Source organism: Pseudorasbora parva, chromosome 12 (assembly GCF_024679245.1).
Source record: "Pseudorasbora parva isolate DD20220531a chromosome 12, ASM2467924v1, whole genome shotgun sequence".
Lineage (NCBI taxonomy): Eukaryota > Metazoa > Chordata > Actinopteri > Cypriniformes > Gobionidae > Pseudorasbora > Pseudorasbora parva.
Genome location: NC_090183.1, coordinates 45,749,767 through 45,765,132, shown reverse-complemented (window position 1 = coordinate 45,765,132; position 15,366 = coordinate 45,749,767). Strand labels below are relative to the sequence as shown.

The following is a 15,366-nucleotide window of genomic DNA, read 5'->3' as shown; positions in this document are numbered from 1 at the left end:
TGTTAACTAACTTGTGTTCCAGCAGGTTCAACTGTTAACTAACTGGTGTTCCAGCAGGTTCAGCTGTTAACTAACTAGTGTTCCAGCAGGTTCAGCTGTTAACTAACTAGTGTTCCAGCAGGTTCAGCTGTTAACTAGCCAGTGTTCCAGCAGGTTCAGCTGTTAACTAACTAGTGTTCCAGCAGGTTCAGCTGTTAACTAACTAGTGTTCCAGCAGGTTCAGCTGTTAACTAACTAGTGTTCCAGTAGGTTCAGCTGTTAACTAACTAGTTTTCCAGCAGATTCAGATGTTAACTAACTAGTGTTTCAGCAGGTTCAGCTGTTAACTAACTAGTGTTCCAGCAGGTTCAGCTGTTAACTAACTAGGTTCAGATGTTAACTAACTAGTGTTCCAGCAGGTTCAGCTGTTAACTAACTAGTGCTCCAGCAGGTTCAGCTGTTAACTAACTAGTGTTCCAGCAGGTTCAGCTGTTAACTAACTAGTGTTCCAGCAGGTTCAGCTGTTAACTAGCTAGTGTTCCAGCAGGTTCAGCTGTTAACTAACTAGTGTTCCAGCAGGTTCAGCTGTTAACTAACTAGTGTTCCAGCAGGTTCAGCTGTTAACTAGCTGGTGTTCCAGCAGGTTCAGCTGTTAACTAACTAGTGTTCCAGCAGGTTCAGCTGTTAACTAACTAGTGTTCCAGCAGGTTCAGCTGTTAACTAACTAGTGTTCCAGCAGGTTCAGCTGTTAACTAACTAGTGCTCCAGCAGGTTCAGCTGTTAACTAACTAGTGTTCCAGCAGGTTCAGCTGTTAACTAGCTAGTGTTCCAGCAGGTTCAGCTGTTAACTAACTAGTGTTCCAGCAGGTTCAGCTGTTAACTAACTAGTGTTCCAGCAGGTTCAGCTGTAAATTAACTAGTGTTCCAGCAGGTTCAGCTGTTAACTAACTAGTGCTCCAGCAGGTTCAGCTGTTAACTAACTAGTGTTCCAGCAGGTTCAGCTGTTAACTAACTAGTGCTCCAGCAGGTTCAGCTGTTAACTAACTAGTGTTCCAGCAGGTTCAGATGTTAACTAGCTAGTGTTCCAGCAGGTTCAGCTGTTAACTAACTAGTGTTCCAGCAGGTTCAGCTGTTAACTAGCTAGTGTTCCAGCAGGTTCAGCTGTTAACTAACTAGTGTTCCAGCAGGTTCAGCTGTTAACTAACTAGTGTTCCAGCAGGTTCAGCTGTTAACTAGCTAGTGTTCCAGCAGGTTCAGCTGTTAACTAACTAGTGTTCCAGCAGGTTCAGATGTTAACTAGCTAGTGTTCCAGCAGGTTCAGCTGTTAACAAACTAGTGTTCCAGCAGGTTCAGCTGTTAACTAACTAGTGTTCCAGCAGGTTCAGCTGTTAACTAACTAGTGTTCCAGCAGGTTCAGCTGTTAACTAACTAGTGTTCCAGCAGGTTCAGCTGTTAACTAACTAGTGCTCCAGCAGGTTCAGCTGTTAACTAACTAGTGTTCCAGCAGGTTCAGCTGTTAACTAGCTAGTGTTCCAGCAGGTTCAGCTGTTAACTAACTAGTGTTCCAGCAGGTTCAGCCGTTAACTAACTAGTGCTCCAGCAGGTTCAGCCGTTAACTAACTAGTGTTCCAGCAGGTTCAGCTGTTAACTAACTAGTGTTCCAGCAGGTTCAGCCGTTAACTAACTAGTGTTCCAGCAGGTTCAGCTGTTAACTAACTAGTGTTCCAGCAGGTTCAGCTGTTAACTAGCTAGTGTTCCAGCAGGTTCAGCTGTTAACTAACTAGTGTTCCAGCAGGTTCAGCCGTTAACTAACTAGTGTTCCAGCAGGTTCAGCTGTTAACTAGCTAGTGTTCCAGCAGGTTCAGCTGTTAACTAACTAGTGTTCCAGCAGGTTCAGCTGTTAACTAACTAGTGTTCCAGCAGGTTCAGCTGTTAACTAACTAGTGTTCCAGCAGGTTCAGCTGTTAACTAACTAGTGTTCCAGCAGGTTCAGCTGTTAACTAACTAGTGCTCCAGCAGGTTCAGCTGTTTCGGTGTGAGGGATTCCAGTCCTCCTAACAAACACCGTGTAAGGTCAGACCACGAGTAAACATCTTCATGGGTCACTGCATTACAGTTCTGGATACAAAACCACAAACACATCAAGCCACACTTTATGGACTTTCATAAACTAAACAGAAAATGACTCTGAAAAATCTTAAAGTTTGTTTGGTAGTTCAACTATTAAAGAATTAATAAGAGACTGTGGTTAACAATGACTAAGAATAATACAAATAATAATGTTCTAGTCTAAATGCAGTACATAAATAATTTTTATAAATTTGTATAAATAATAAGTATTTGATTGTTCAGAGCACATACTCTTAGTAAAGCATCGGTCAACTAACAGTATATAATAATCAAACAATGATCTGAGAAGAGCCAGACACGTTAGAATTCTCTCTCTCTCTCTCTCTCTCTCTCTCTCTCTCTCTCTCTCTCTCTCTCTCTCTCTCTCTCTCTCTCTCTCTCTCTCTCTCTCTCTCTCTCCTCAAACGAGGATTCAGAAGCTGCTGATCGCTCTGACACAAGCATCACTGCAGGTAAGAGTCTTACCAATTCTTACCTAATACCAACTATTTGCATAAAAATAAAGTTTGTGTATATGAGTATATGGTCACACTTAACAATACGCTCTCATTTGTTCATGTTAGTTAATGCATTAGTTAAAACTCATCTTTGTAAACATTTGTTAACAACAATAAAATTCTTCATAACTTGCTTATGTTTTTGATTAAGAATGTATTAGTAAATGTTGTGATGTATTATCCCAGATTAATAAATGCTGTGGTCAATGTTAACTAATGTACACAAATGAAACCTTATTGTAAAGTGTTACCGAGTGTAGAAATCATCGTGCATCATCTATAAAATGATGTTACCGGGAACAAATAAGATTAATCATCCATGATTATGTGGAGGGAAACATCAGCCCTGATGCAGCCGTTTGGATTATAACAGGATATGAAACTTTAGCTGAACTCACCAAATTTGATTCATTGTTACCTTATGAAGAAAACTAATAATAATAATTTGTGTATCTTTTAATGTGTGTGTCTGTGTTTGCATCTGTGTGTGTGTGTGTGTGTCTGTCTGTGTGTAATTGTGTATCTTTTAATGTGTGTGTCTGTGTGTGTGTGTGTATGTGTGTGTGTGCGTCTGTCTGTGTGTGTATGTGTGTGTGTCTGTCTGTTTGTTTGTCTGTTGGTGTGTGTCTGTGTGTGTGTGTGTGTCTATGTGTGTGCATCTGTGTGTTTGTGTGTGTGTGTGTCTGTCTGTGTGTGTATGTGTGTGTGTGTGTGTCCGACTCTGTGTGTGTGTGTGTGTGTGTGTCTGACTCTGTGTGTGTGTGTGTGTCTGTCTGTCTATGTGTGCGTCTGTCTATCTGTCTGTGTGTGTGTGTGTGTGTGTGTGTGTGTGTGTGTGTGTGTGTGTGTGTGTATGTGTGTGTCTGACTCTGTGTGTGTCTGTGTGTGTGCGTGTGTCTGTCTATATGTGCGTCTGTCTGTCTGTCTATCTGTCTGTCTGTCTGTGTGTCTGACTCTGTGTGTGTGTGTGTGTGCGTGTGTCTGTCTATATGTGTGTCTGTCTGTCTGTCTATCTGTCTGTCTGTGTGTGTGTCTGACTCTGTGTGTGTGTGTGTGTATGTGTGTGTGTGTGTGCGTGTGTGTGTGTCTGTCTGTCTATGTGTGCGTCTGTCTGTCTATCTGTCTGTGTGTGTGCGTCTGTCTGTGTGTGTGTGTGTGTGTGTGTGTGTGTGTGTGTGTGTGTCTCTCAGAATGCCGCTCGGAGGAGGAAATAAGTGTGGCTGCTGTAAGAAGACGGTGTATTTCGCAGAGGAGGTCCAGTGTGAGGGCCAAAGCTTCCACAAGTCCTGCTTTCTGTGCAGTGAGTCTCACATCACTAAAGGCTTTACTCGTCCTCTCCTTTACACTTCTGGCTCACACTTTACAGTACGGCTCCAACATTAATGAAAAACGGAGTAATGCAGGAATAACACTTTAGTCTCTGATTGATGAATCAGTCATACCATTTTATTCATACTTCAGAGGACTGGGAACTACTCTAAACAGGTTTATGAACGCAACACGGACCAAAGACATGTAAACGGACCAAAAACAGGACGTAATGTCACAGGATGCGACGCATAGTCAGCTGATTTGACGACGCGGAAAGATCGATGTATCCAGAATGAGTAACGTTAACGTTAGAGGGCAAACGTAGAGCAACGAGGAGGTGCCTAATCAATATTTGGTCAATATTTGGTCTGACGAGCATGTTTAGAAAATGCTAGAAAAAACGCACAAAAAGCAGACCTGGCTCTTCTCATCAGAGGACCTGTTGGCCATTATTATCCGGCACAGACAACAGAACGGCCGTCTCTTTTCTGCACAACGGAGGAAATCCTGGAGCTGTTTTAAATGTTTTGAACACTTTATGAGCTCTTCATGAGTTCTCAGCGGGTAAATAATGCCATATTCACGCATAAAATGATCGCGTTTAATCAGCACACAGCGTTGTTCTGAATGTTCAGTAAGCAGCTCCTACGTCATATAAGCCGACCAATCAGGTTGTGAGCGTCTCCCTGAGCCTTTGGTTCGGTAACTTTAGGTTCGCTGTTAAAAATGCCAGTGTGAACGCTGAGCAGACCAGGACTAGATGCTTTGTTTTTGTTTTTTGGTCCGGACCAAACGAACCAAACTAACCGAACTACAAGTGTGAACGCACCCTTAAACTGCAGTTCCTCGTCTGGCCACTAGAGCGGCTCCTGAAGGAGCAGAACCTCATTGAGCCTCATGTTAAAATGCCCAACTTTACAGCAGAAAAAAACATGTTTACAGTCTGGGACTAACTGTGGTTTTGGTCTATTCGGCTAATTTTGCCCTTCCTTCTGTGAGGGGGGGATTATTTTATAACTCATTCGTTTACGTTATATAAAGTAAGTAAAGTAAGAAAGGGATAACTCGTATTTTTTGTGTAATTTAATTACAGTAGTTCACAAGTAATTGAAATTAAATTACACAAAAAATAAGAGTAATCCCTTACTTTACTTTTTCAAGGGAAAAGTGATACATTACAGTTACTAATTACTTATTAACTAATTACACCCAACAGTGATGTCATTTCTCTTATCCAGTAAATGCATCTTGATTTAAGAATTTGTATATATTTAGACTAGAAACAAGAGAAAAATACATGCATTATTCATGTTAATTATGAACCTGCAGTTCTTAGTCCTTGGGGAGGAATGAAAAAAATAGTACACTGTAAAAAGATTGTTTAAAAATAAGTTACCTGGTTGCCTTAACATTTTGAGTTCATTGAAATTGAAAATTTGAGTTAATACAATGAACATTTTGGAGCCCTTTATTCAAATATTATTAAAAGATGTTGTGAGCATATTGGGTAATTGTGTGTTTTATTTGTGATAACGCAGCCAAATAGCGCTTTTTCATGATTTATCACATGGTTCGGATACATTACTGCAACACATGCTCTTCTTAATTGTGTCTTGTTTATAGTCTAAATATCTAACAATTCGTAAATCAAGATGCATTTACTATGGCATAAATCATTTTTCTTGTTTTGTTGAAAATCAAATGAAAATGAAGTGAGTTTTTGCTTAAAACAAGCAAAATGATCTGCCAATGAAAAATAATCTTCTACAAGTAATCTAATCTAGATTACTAGATTAATAATCTAAACAAGTCTCTTGTTTCCGTCCCAATCAGAAATAAGATTATTTTACTCACCCCATTGCAGATCATTGTGCCTGTTTTAAGCAAAAACTCACTTCATTTTTGATATTTTTCCCCAGAAAACAAGAAAAAATTGCGTATGTCATTTTACTTTTCTAGTAAAAAATAAATAAATCTTAATTTCAGAATATTTAGATATTTGGACTGGAAACAAGAAAAAAATACTAAATAAGAAGAGCATTTTATGCAGTGTAATATTTTGAGTTTCTGTTTATTAAACCAGTTTCCAACTAAAATGTTTAATTTCAATAAACTCAAAATTCAGGTAATCAGGTTACGTACTTTTTCAAGTTAAACCAAAAACAAAATGTTTACAGTGTAGTTATTGATTAGCTAACCGTGAACTACCACATTCACATCATACTCACTAATTCATTAATCAGAGTTTCTTGTTATTTAATTATTGCATTATTTATTAATAACGGGACCATATTCTAAAGTGTTATCGCTTTCATCTTCATCTCATAATGTTATCTGACATGAGATGGGAGCAGATGTTCAGACACACACCTCTCTATAATAGAGTATTTTCAGCAGAAAGGAAGTGTGTGTACGTGTGAGATTCTCCGTGTGGAAACGGGTGGTGATGGTTTAGTCCTGTAGAGACGGGGTGTTAACCGGAAAAGGGAAAGATCATGCAGATGGTCAAATATGATGGGAAATATAAAGTATTGGTCAGCTGTGAACGAAAACTCAAAAGACATTTTTATAAATATTGCTCTGTTTGGGTCTCAGTCATGCTTTTATGTCGAGTTCTTACATTAAGAAACATTTACTAGACAAGCAAAAACTATTATCTTGTTTTGTGAAAAAATAACTCAAAATGAAGAGAGTTTTTGCTTAAAATAAGATTAATAATCTGCCAATGGGGTGAGAAAAATAATCTTAATTCAAACAGAAAACAAGATTATTTTTCTCACCCCATTGGCAGATTATTTATCTTATTTTAAGCAAAAACTCTCTTCATTTTGAGTTATTTCCCCCCAAAACAAGACAATTACTTTGCTTGTCTAGTAAATACTTCTTGTTTTAAGAATTGTTTGATATTTGGACTAGAAACAAGACAAAAATACTAAAAAAAATGGACTAACCCCACATTTGGGTTGTTTTAACCCAGCGGTTGGGTTAAATGTTTGCTTAAGACAACCCAATTGCTGAGTTAGTCCATTTTAAACCCAGCATGTTTTACTTTTGAGCTTCTGAACTAAAGAGTGGAAAGCAGGCATGCTTTTCAACACAGGAGCGAGCAGCGAGTACATCTCTTCTGTTTAACAGCGTGTCCATATTAGGTGCTGTACAAACGAACATCCCAGTGGATTCGTCTGCCTTTTATGGCTGCACATCGCCTGCAGATCTGGGGAACAAATGGATGTTTATGTGCAGAGGACACTAGAGACATTAACACTGAGGAAGAGGATGACGACGATGCATTATGTCACCAAATCGCAGGGAGACTGAGCTTTGCAGTACACATCAGTTTGTATAGCTCTGATATACTATATATGCAGGGGATTTTTAATTTTAAAAAGTAAATTTTTTTAATAGATTCCATTTATTAGTGCCTGCGCGGATCAGTTGAATGAGGCATCTATGCATATATATCTATGATCCTGCTGGTATTTTGACCTTCTTCAGTGGGAGTAATGGCGCTGGGAACACTAGATGAGATTCGTCTGATATGAGGTAAAAATAACACAAATACTGTTGTGTTTCTGGCAGAAAGTGATCGTTTCGTGTCTTAAGACATCAGTGTGTCGTCACGAACTGTCACTGGCCCACCGGTGGGCCCATTTGCCACTGTATGTTTAAAACAATTATATCCTATGTTTATCCTGAGCTAATGTTGACAAAGTATATATCATTCGAAAGCTTACGAACTCAAGATTCATCCTGTAAAAACATGTGAAAATCGGACCTTGCGTTACCATGGAAACGGTGCTCTTAATTATTCCAGCGGCTCCTCCCCAAGTGGCGTTGTCATGTTTCATATTTATTTAAATACTTTATAATAAAAACCTTTTCTAATCTTAACAAAACACATATCGTCGGAAAGGTCTGAGTCTCACGGTTCTATATCTGAAAATTGTTTTGTGATATTTGGACAAAAATATATACATTTGACACAGTAAATCGCATTAAAAAAAATCAATGGAATTTCAATGACACCCGGTGGCTATTTGTGGTACAGCGCCTAAACAAAATCTAATGGGAACTTTAATTTTTGTGATATCAACTTCAAATTTGGAACACAAATTGATTAGACATATAGGTTTGATTTGATAGTAATTTTAGAGTACACATTATTTTGTAACATAAATTTTATATTAAATATCTAGTACAGTATATTTGATTTACAGTAAATTTAAAGTCTCATAACTTTTTTATACTTTACTTTTTTGAAGTGATTTCAAACTTATGGCTCTATTCCGAAGCATTCTTGAATTGTAACCATTTAAGTTAAGTTTGGAAAGTGAATTTTCATGTTTATTTTCAAAAAGGGGGATGACAGTTAGAAGGTTAATATGGATTCGTAAGTCTGTGTGTTTTTCTTACTCTCATAGAAATACACCCCATTGACATGCATTATACGAGCAACGGCTGGTCAAAAATCTTCATTTGTGTTCTCCTGAAGAAACACACACACCGACATCTCAGATGGTCATCAGATAAACAGCACAGGCTCATTTAGGGTCAGCTATCCCTTTAAAGATCATTATAAACATTAACAACATGCTTTTCTCTAAAGCTGTACATTATGAAAAGCACTACACAAATACAATTGACTTGACATGCTCGACATTCACAGTTGAAAATAAACAGCGCCATTTTGGCAGCTCGATCAGTTTTGGACAAACAAAGACGTTTTGAGTTATTAAAACTTACAATATAGTACGTCTTTATAGCACAATGAGCTCTAGATCAGGGATTTCTCAGTTCCAGTCTGTGAGTAAAGATAATCAGAGAAACAGTTACTACAGCTAGTAAATTACTTGGGATAGCATTGAATCCATTTACAAAGACAGAATGATGACAAAGGCAAATCATTTTGCATGTGATTACACACAAACGTTGGCATCTCATTTTAAATGACTGACATCTAGGCGTCGATTCGGTCCACCACTTCTGATCAAAAACAGATCCAAATTTTATTTTGTACCACAAGTCATAAAAGCTTTAAATCAGTCAAAATAAGCTAGATGTCCAGCTGGCCTGGTTAGATGCAGGGGTGCATAGTGTATTAGATTTTATTGTATTGTTGTATTATATGTCAAATAACGTTTGGTTATGAATCAGCGTATTGATTCATGATTCGGATCGCGTGTCAAACTGCTGAAATCACGTGACATTGGCGATCCGAATCATGAATCAATTCACTGATTCATAACCGTTTGAATCATTATTTGAGGATTGAACACAAACGCGGAAGAGAAGCCAATGCTGAATAAAGTCGTAGTTTTTGTTATTTTTGGACCCAAATGTATTTTGGATGCTTCAAGAGACTCTAATTAACCCACTGATGTCTCATATGGACTACTGTGATGATGTTTTTATTCCCTTTCTGGACATGGACAGTATAGTGTGCATACACTTGCATACGCTCTCGGACTAAATATAAAATATCTTAAACTGTGTGTGAAGATGAACGGAGGTCTTACGGGTGTGGAACGACATTAGGGAGAGGAGTTAATGACAGACATTTCATTTTTGGGTGAACTAACCCTTTAACTTCTACTTCTAAAGAACAACCGCTGAGCTGTGGATTATTTTGCTAAACATCACAGAGTAAACGGTCTTAAATGTGTGTGTGTGTGTGTGTGTGTGTGTGTGTGTGTGTGTATGTGTGTGTGTGTGTGTGTGTGTGTGTGTGTGTGTGTGTGTGTGCGTGTGTGTGTGTGTGTGTGTGTGTGTTTACTGCAGTGGTGTGCAAAAAGAATCTGGATAGCACCACCGTGGCTGTGCATCAGGATGAGATCTACTGCAAGTCCTGCTACGGCAAGAAATATGGCCCAAAAGGATACGGCTTTGGTGGAGGCGCGGGAACGCTCAGCATGGACTCGGGCGAAGCTCTGGGGATCAAACCAGCTGGGTCAGTATGAACGCTTCCTCTTTATCAGGGCTGGGGGTAACGAAATACATGCTAGTTACGCATTTAAAATACAAACTATTTCATTACAGTTACATTTTAAATGGGTGGTAATTAAATTACAGTAACATCCGAAAAGTCTTTTAGATTACCAAAGTGATTACTTTAATGTTTAAAATAAATGACATTAAAATTCAATGTAAATTTGTAACATGTTCGAGTGTTCAAGTGTTACATTTCAATGTAACGTGATTCTCAGGTGACTCTCAGATAGCCTGCAAAAGCATCATAAGATACAGTTCTGCTTTAAAAAAAAAAAAAAAACTCCTCTTTTTCTCTTTTCCCTCCCTTTTCTAAATAAAATCCAAATCTTTGTATTTTGGGCACTTTTTGCGTTTCTTCGCATCTTCATGACGGGTTGCTTCCTGTACTCCTCAGTCGTAAGTCGCTTTGGATAAATGCGTAAATGTAAATACTCATAAATTTCATAACCCTTGCAGAATTTGCAACAATTTTATATTTTTAACTAAATAAGATCGATCTGGGATTATTAAAAATACATGTTTCTTTTATTTAGAACTGTCCTGAATATGATATTTCACATAATCGATGTTTACAAACTCCACAAGACTAAACGACTGAAATTATACAAACTGACCAAATGTACAAACCCTAGAATCTGAACCTGATGACCCACGAGTGTTCTCATGTTTCATTTAAAGTAATTGCCTTTTTTATTTTTTTATATTTAATGGCAAAAACAAGCTTCTATGAAAAACAATGCATGAACTTTCCCCTCCAGCATTTAAAAAATAAAAATAATAATTTGCCAGCCACCACCAGGGTTTTTGACCATTTTCACAAAAATGTAAGAGCCCATAGAATATTTTGTTTTATTAATATCTGAGCATGCAATGTAAGAAAGAGCGTTTAAAAAAAACGTTTAGCGCCCGCTACCGTATAACAGAGGAAACCTGGAAAATTATGTTTTTGGACGGGAAGCGTTTTCTCACAAGTAACGGTGTGGCGGAGAAAGAGTTAAGAACAGGGGGTGAAAACTTTTTCACAGGATGTGATCATTTTTTGGGGTAATTGCAACTTTTTCTCTCACAATTCTGTCTTTTTCTGAGTGGGGAAAAAAGTTTTGCAACTTTAAAAAAGTAATTGTGACTATCACGCAATTCTGATTTTATAACTCGCAACTCTAAGCAAACTCGGAATCGTGAGAGAAACTCAATAATGTGAGATAAAAAGTCACAACTGCATTTTTTATTGTGCAGAACACAAAATAAGTACAACCCTGTTCATCCAATTTTAAAAAGTTCACACACCCCAGATCTCAACGCGTCGTGTTTACATCTTGAGCATCAGTATTTTGTTCTGCATTTTTTGTTTCAAGAAATATTGTGGGAAACTGATGCCGTTTAAAATATTATGTAGAGGATAAACAAATCCTATCCTTGTTACATTCCTTATTAGTATTCTAAAGTATTTAAGTTACAAAACTTGTGTAATCCAAAAACATACATTACAGATGACTTTTTAAAGCATGTATTTTGTAATCTGTGGTAAAATACTCTGTGAAGGGATAGTTCACTTTAAAATGAAACTTCTGTCATCCTTTACTCACCCTCAAACCTGTATGAATTTCTTTCTCCAGCTGAACACAAGGGAAGATATTCTGAAGAATGTCAGTAATCAAACAATTAACTGGAGCCATTGACTTCCATAGTATATTTTTTTCCTACTATGGAAGTCAATGGCTCCACTGTTTGGTTACTGACATTCTTCAAAATATCTTCCCTTGTGTTCAGCTGAAGAAAGAAATTCAAACAGGTTTGAAACAACTTGTTGTAAAGGATGACAGAAGTTTCATTTTAAAGTGAACTATCCCTTTAAAAGTAAGCCCATCCCTGGTCTTTGCCGATGTGCATTAAAGTAGCCGGTCTGTATTTTTTTCCTCACAGACAAACATCTCATCAACCGACCAACAATCCCAACCCGTCAAAGTTGGCGCAGAAGCTCGGCGGATCGGATATTTGCCCTCGCTGTGGAAAGGCCGTGTACGCGGCAGAGAAAGTGGTTGGAGGAGGAAATGTGAGTTTTCTTGACCTGACTTGCAGAGACGTGCCCTGGGCCTGTGATGCCTTACCAAACTAGCTAACCGAAACCTCATCTGCCAGATTACTTTGTGCTGAAATCATTTGGAGAATGTCTTAATTGTTTCGGCTCAGTTGCCACAATAGACTTATTACCGACTGTTATTAAAAAAAATCCAAAACAAGCACCACATCATGTCCTGTCCTGCCCTTAAATAATGCTGCAAACTGACAAAAATTACTGCCAATCTGAATTAGGGGTTGAACGAGTTGCTTTAGATTTCGTTGACTAGTCGCTGATGGCAGCATTAATGAAGAAAACACCCTGAACCACCAGCTGAGACTGAATGCGGGTTGCCTTGTGCACAGATATGGCAATATATCACAGCGATGCCCACATACGGAAAGCTATTCAGATTTGTATTAATTCCCAGAATATTAATCCTTGAAATAATTTCCACTAGTAAAAACGTTAAAGGGGTACTTTAGCGCTGGGAAGATGAATCTGTATTTAAACTGGGTCATCAATGTAGTAGAAATGTGAAATTATTTTTGAATTTGGTGCTTTCTAGACTGAGAAAAGACAGAAAATGTATTTTTGTCTCATGGGGATGAAAGACTACAATTCCCAGAATGCTTCGCTGCCCTGTGAGGCCATTCCCAAAGCCACCGCTACTGGATTACTGTGACTGAGTTAGAGAAGACACTACAATTAAATACTGAACGTGTGTGTTCAATATAACGATCGAGTCGCCGCGTGAGTCTCACAGCACTAACTCAGATTAGGAGTCAGATTACATTTAACGTCATAAATGAGCTGACGAGCTCTCGTGATGAGAGCTGAGGAAATCGTGACCACATATTCGCGGCATACATTCACAACGCGTGTTCAGTCTGGTGTGTTTTCAGTTCATGCCTTTGGAAGCTTAACTTTCATAGAAATTAATTTGAGAAGTTAAAAAAGACTTACATTGCTTAGCATACGAGCTGAGCTGAGCTGTGAGTGTGATCTCCATCCCCATGCGCGAGTTGAAAACATGCGGAAATGGCTCCCTCTGCTGGCTGTAGTCTTTAGCCTTTGGCCAAACATTCCAAAGATGACGCAAATATCATCAATTTGCTTCACTGGAGGAATTTTTCCAGAAATAAAATGCATAAATCTCTTTTCTCAGGGGGATATGAGGGGGGAAAGCACAATCATTTGAATATACTCCAGGGTTTCTACTGATACAAAGCCATATGCTAATCGCTGAAGTTATCCTTTAATTCTTGATATCAATTTACATGCATTTACACTTACATGCACGTTCTTAAGCCTATTATGCTTATTAAGCCAACAATGCATGCCCCACCCACAGCGCACACAAGGCTTGTTCGCCTTCACCCAGAGATGCTCAGACCGATCGGCGGCTGACTTGAAGCAGTGCATGCCGGTTAGAAATGTTGTCCGACTTGAGGCAGCACCGACGGCACGTGACTGTGACGTATGTCAACAAAGTACCGCGAGAGCGATTCGAGACTAGCCGGCTGATGCAGCCGCTGCAGATTCTCAAGGGGGACGGCAGGAGCTGCTCGAGCTCTGATGACGACAGCTGATCCACGATTGGCCGATTCACCGCATGACAGCGATCACGTGTGTTTCGTGTTTATTCTAAAACCTTATGTCACGCTAATTCTCACAAATCATTTATTTATCACAGTAAAACCTCTTTTGATGTAGTCGCGATGTTATGTTGTCATGTTTATTTAAACTAAAACTGATAAAAACCGTTGACACCACTTCATTGATAGTGTAGGTTTATGTTGAACATTAATCTTGTCCAAATAGACGCTTTATTAAGCAGTACATAAAGTATTGAATGAAAATGTCATTTGAAGCATCTGTGTATTTAAGAAATATTGCATTTATTTAACTTCAGCTGTGATAAAGTTTGCAAAGGCAGTGCAAGCGTCACCACGGGAAGCAGAAAGTGTCTGACTTCACGTCTCCGTTTGCAGCTCCTGCACGCGGCTACTCTCGCCAATCGCATCCATCCAGCCGCAGCCGATGTCCAACACACCTCTTGTTAATAATATGCTAAAGCCCCGCCCACAGCAGTTATAGATAATGATAAATGACGCGACTGGTTGTGGACGTAACGATAACTGTTTGTGATGTCAGAAACACCGGCAATTTCAAGACTTGTTTTTAAGACATTGGTTCAGTTTTAAGGAGAAAATCCTCAGCAATGGCGTTGACTTATGAATATACATCACATGTTTATGTGTGTCGTCCTTTAGTCTTGGCATAAGAGCTGCTTCCGATGCGCAAAGTGTGGCAAGAGCCTGGAATCCACCACTTTAGCAGATAAAGATGGAGAGATTTATTGTAAAGGTCAGTATCAAACATCATGCAAACAGTTGATGTACAGTATAATAAATGTTATTTACTTGAATATTTATTTTATTTCTATTTCTATAGGGTGCTATGCTAAGAACTTCGGACCGAAGGGCTTTGGGTTTGGTCAGGGAGCTGGTGCTCTGGCTCACGCCCAATAGAAATACAGCTAACATCTGTGAACCCAAGAGGATAAACTAGACACGTAACCACCTATAAACCTCACGCTGTATGAGAAACATCACTTATAAATGTTATAGACACACACACACACACACACGTGCCCATGTTGGTACTTAATATGTACTAAATCCAATAAACAGGGTTTCATGTGAAAACCAAGACAGTATCAACTGACATTTTTATGCAATAATAAAACTTGTTTTTATTTTTATAAATTGTTAATGCATTTCACTGACTGAGATATGCAATGCATTGTACTCTTGAAAAATATAATAACTAAGAATGCATGAATAAAACATGCACAAAGAACGCCACAAGTCATGCCAAGATGGCTGGGAGCGTCAGACCAAGTGCAACAATGAGCAATAAAAAAACATTTTAAGATGATTTTAGACAAAATGGCTGAAAAGTCATAAATATAGTCACTGGTAAAATTATTTAATGGTTTATCACTTTCAACCAATAGGTGGCGCTGTGACCAAATTATTGTGGTGGGGTCGAGAGAGGTGATAAAGTTTGTCAATCTGTCAAAGCTTTGGAGAGATACAGCTTCGAGCCATTTTGGCATCATGCCTCAAATTTGTTGGGGCGTTATATGAAAACGGTTTTGTCTAGCAACAGAAAATCCATAGCTTTTTGTCGGCACAGTCTGAAGATGATATGACTCGAATTTGGTGAAAATCAGACAAACGATCTCGGAGGAGGTTGAAAAAGTAGGTTTTTAAAGAAAATCAAAATGGTGGACAGGAAGTTTGGACGACAATGGCAAAATTGATATCCATGTTCTCAGCATGACTCAAATTTCATTAAAATAGGCAAATTTAATGAAAAGTTATAAGCATTTTT

At 38.6% G+C, this 15,366-nt stretch overlaps 1 protein-coding gene across 1 annotated transcript; it reads left to right on the top strand.

The window, feature by feature from the left end:
* The first annotated feature begins 2,431 nt into the window (after window positions 1-2,431).
* Window positions 2,432-14,679, top strand: csrp1b (cysteine and glycine-rich protein 1b). The gene is made up of 6 exons (XM_067460493.1): window positions 2,432-2,561; window positions 3,797-3,906; window positions 9,696-9,864; window positions 11,829-11,958; window positions 14,241-14,334; window positions 14,422-14,679. The coding sequence occupies exons 2-6, from the start codon at window positions 3,798-3,800 to the stop codon at window positions 14,496-14,498; spliced, it is 579 nt and encodes a 192-aa protein (XP_067316594.1). The 5' UTR covers window positions 2,432-2,561; window position 3,797; the 3' UTR covers window positions 14,499-14,679.
* The last annotated feature ends 687 nt before the right edge of the window (window positions 14,680-15,366 follow it).

Coding starts and splice junctions, on each gene's coding strand:
- csrp1b (XM_067460493.1), top strand. CDS start 3,798: ATGCCGCTCGGAGGAGGAAATAAGTGTGGCTGCTGTAAGAAGACGGTG. Junction 9,865..11,828: donor CTGGGGATCAAACCAGCTGG/GTCAGTATGAAC, acceptor TTTTCCTCACAG/ACAAACATCTCATCAACCGA. Junction 11,959..14,240: donor AAGTGGTTGGAGGAGGAAAT/GTGAGTTTTCTT, acceptor GTCGTCCTTTAG/TCTTGGCATAAGAGCTGCTT.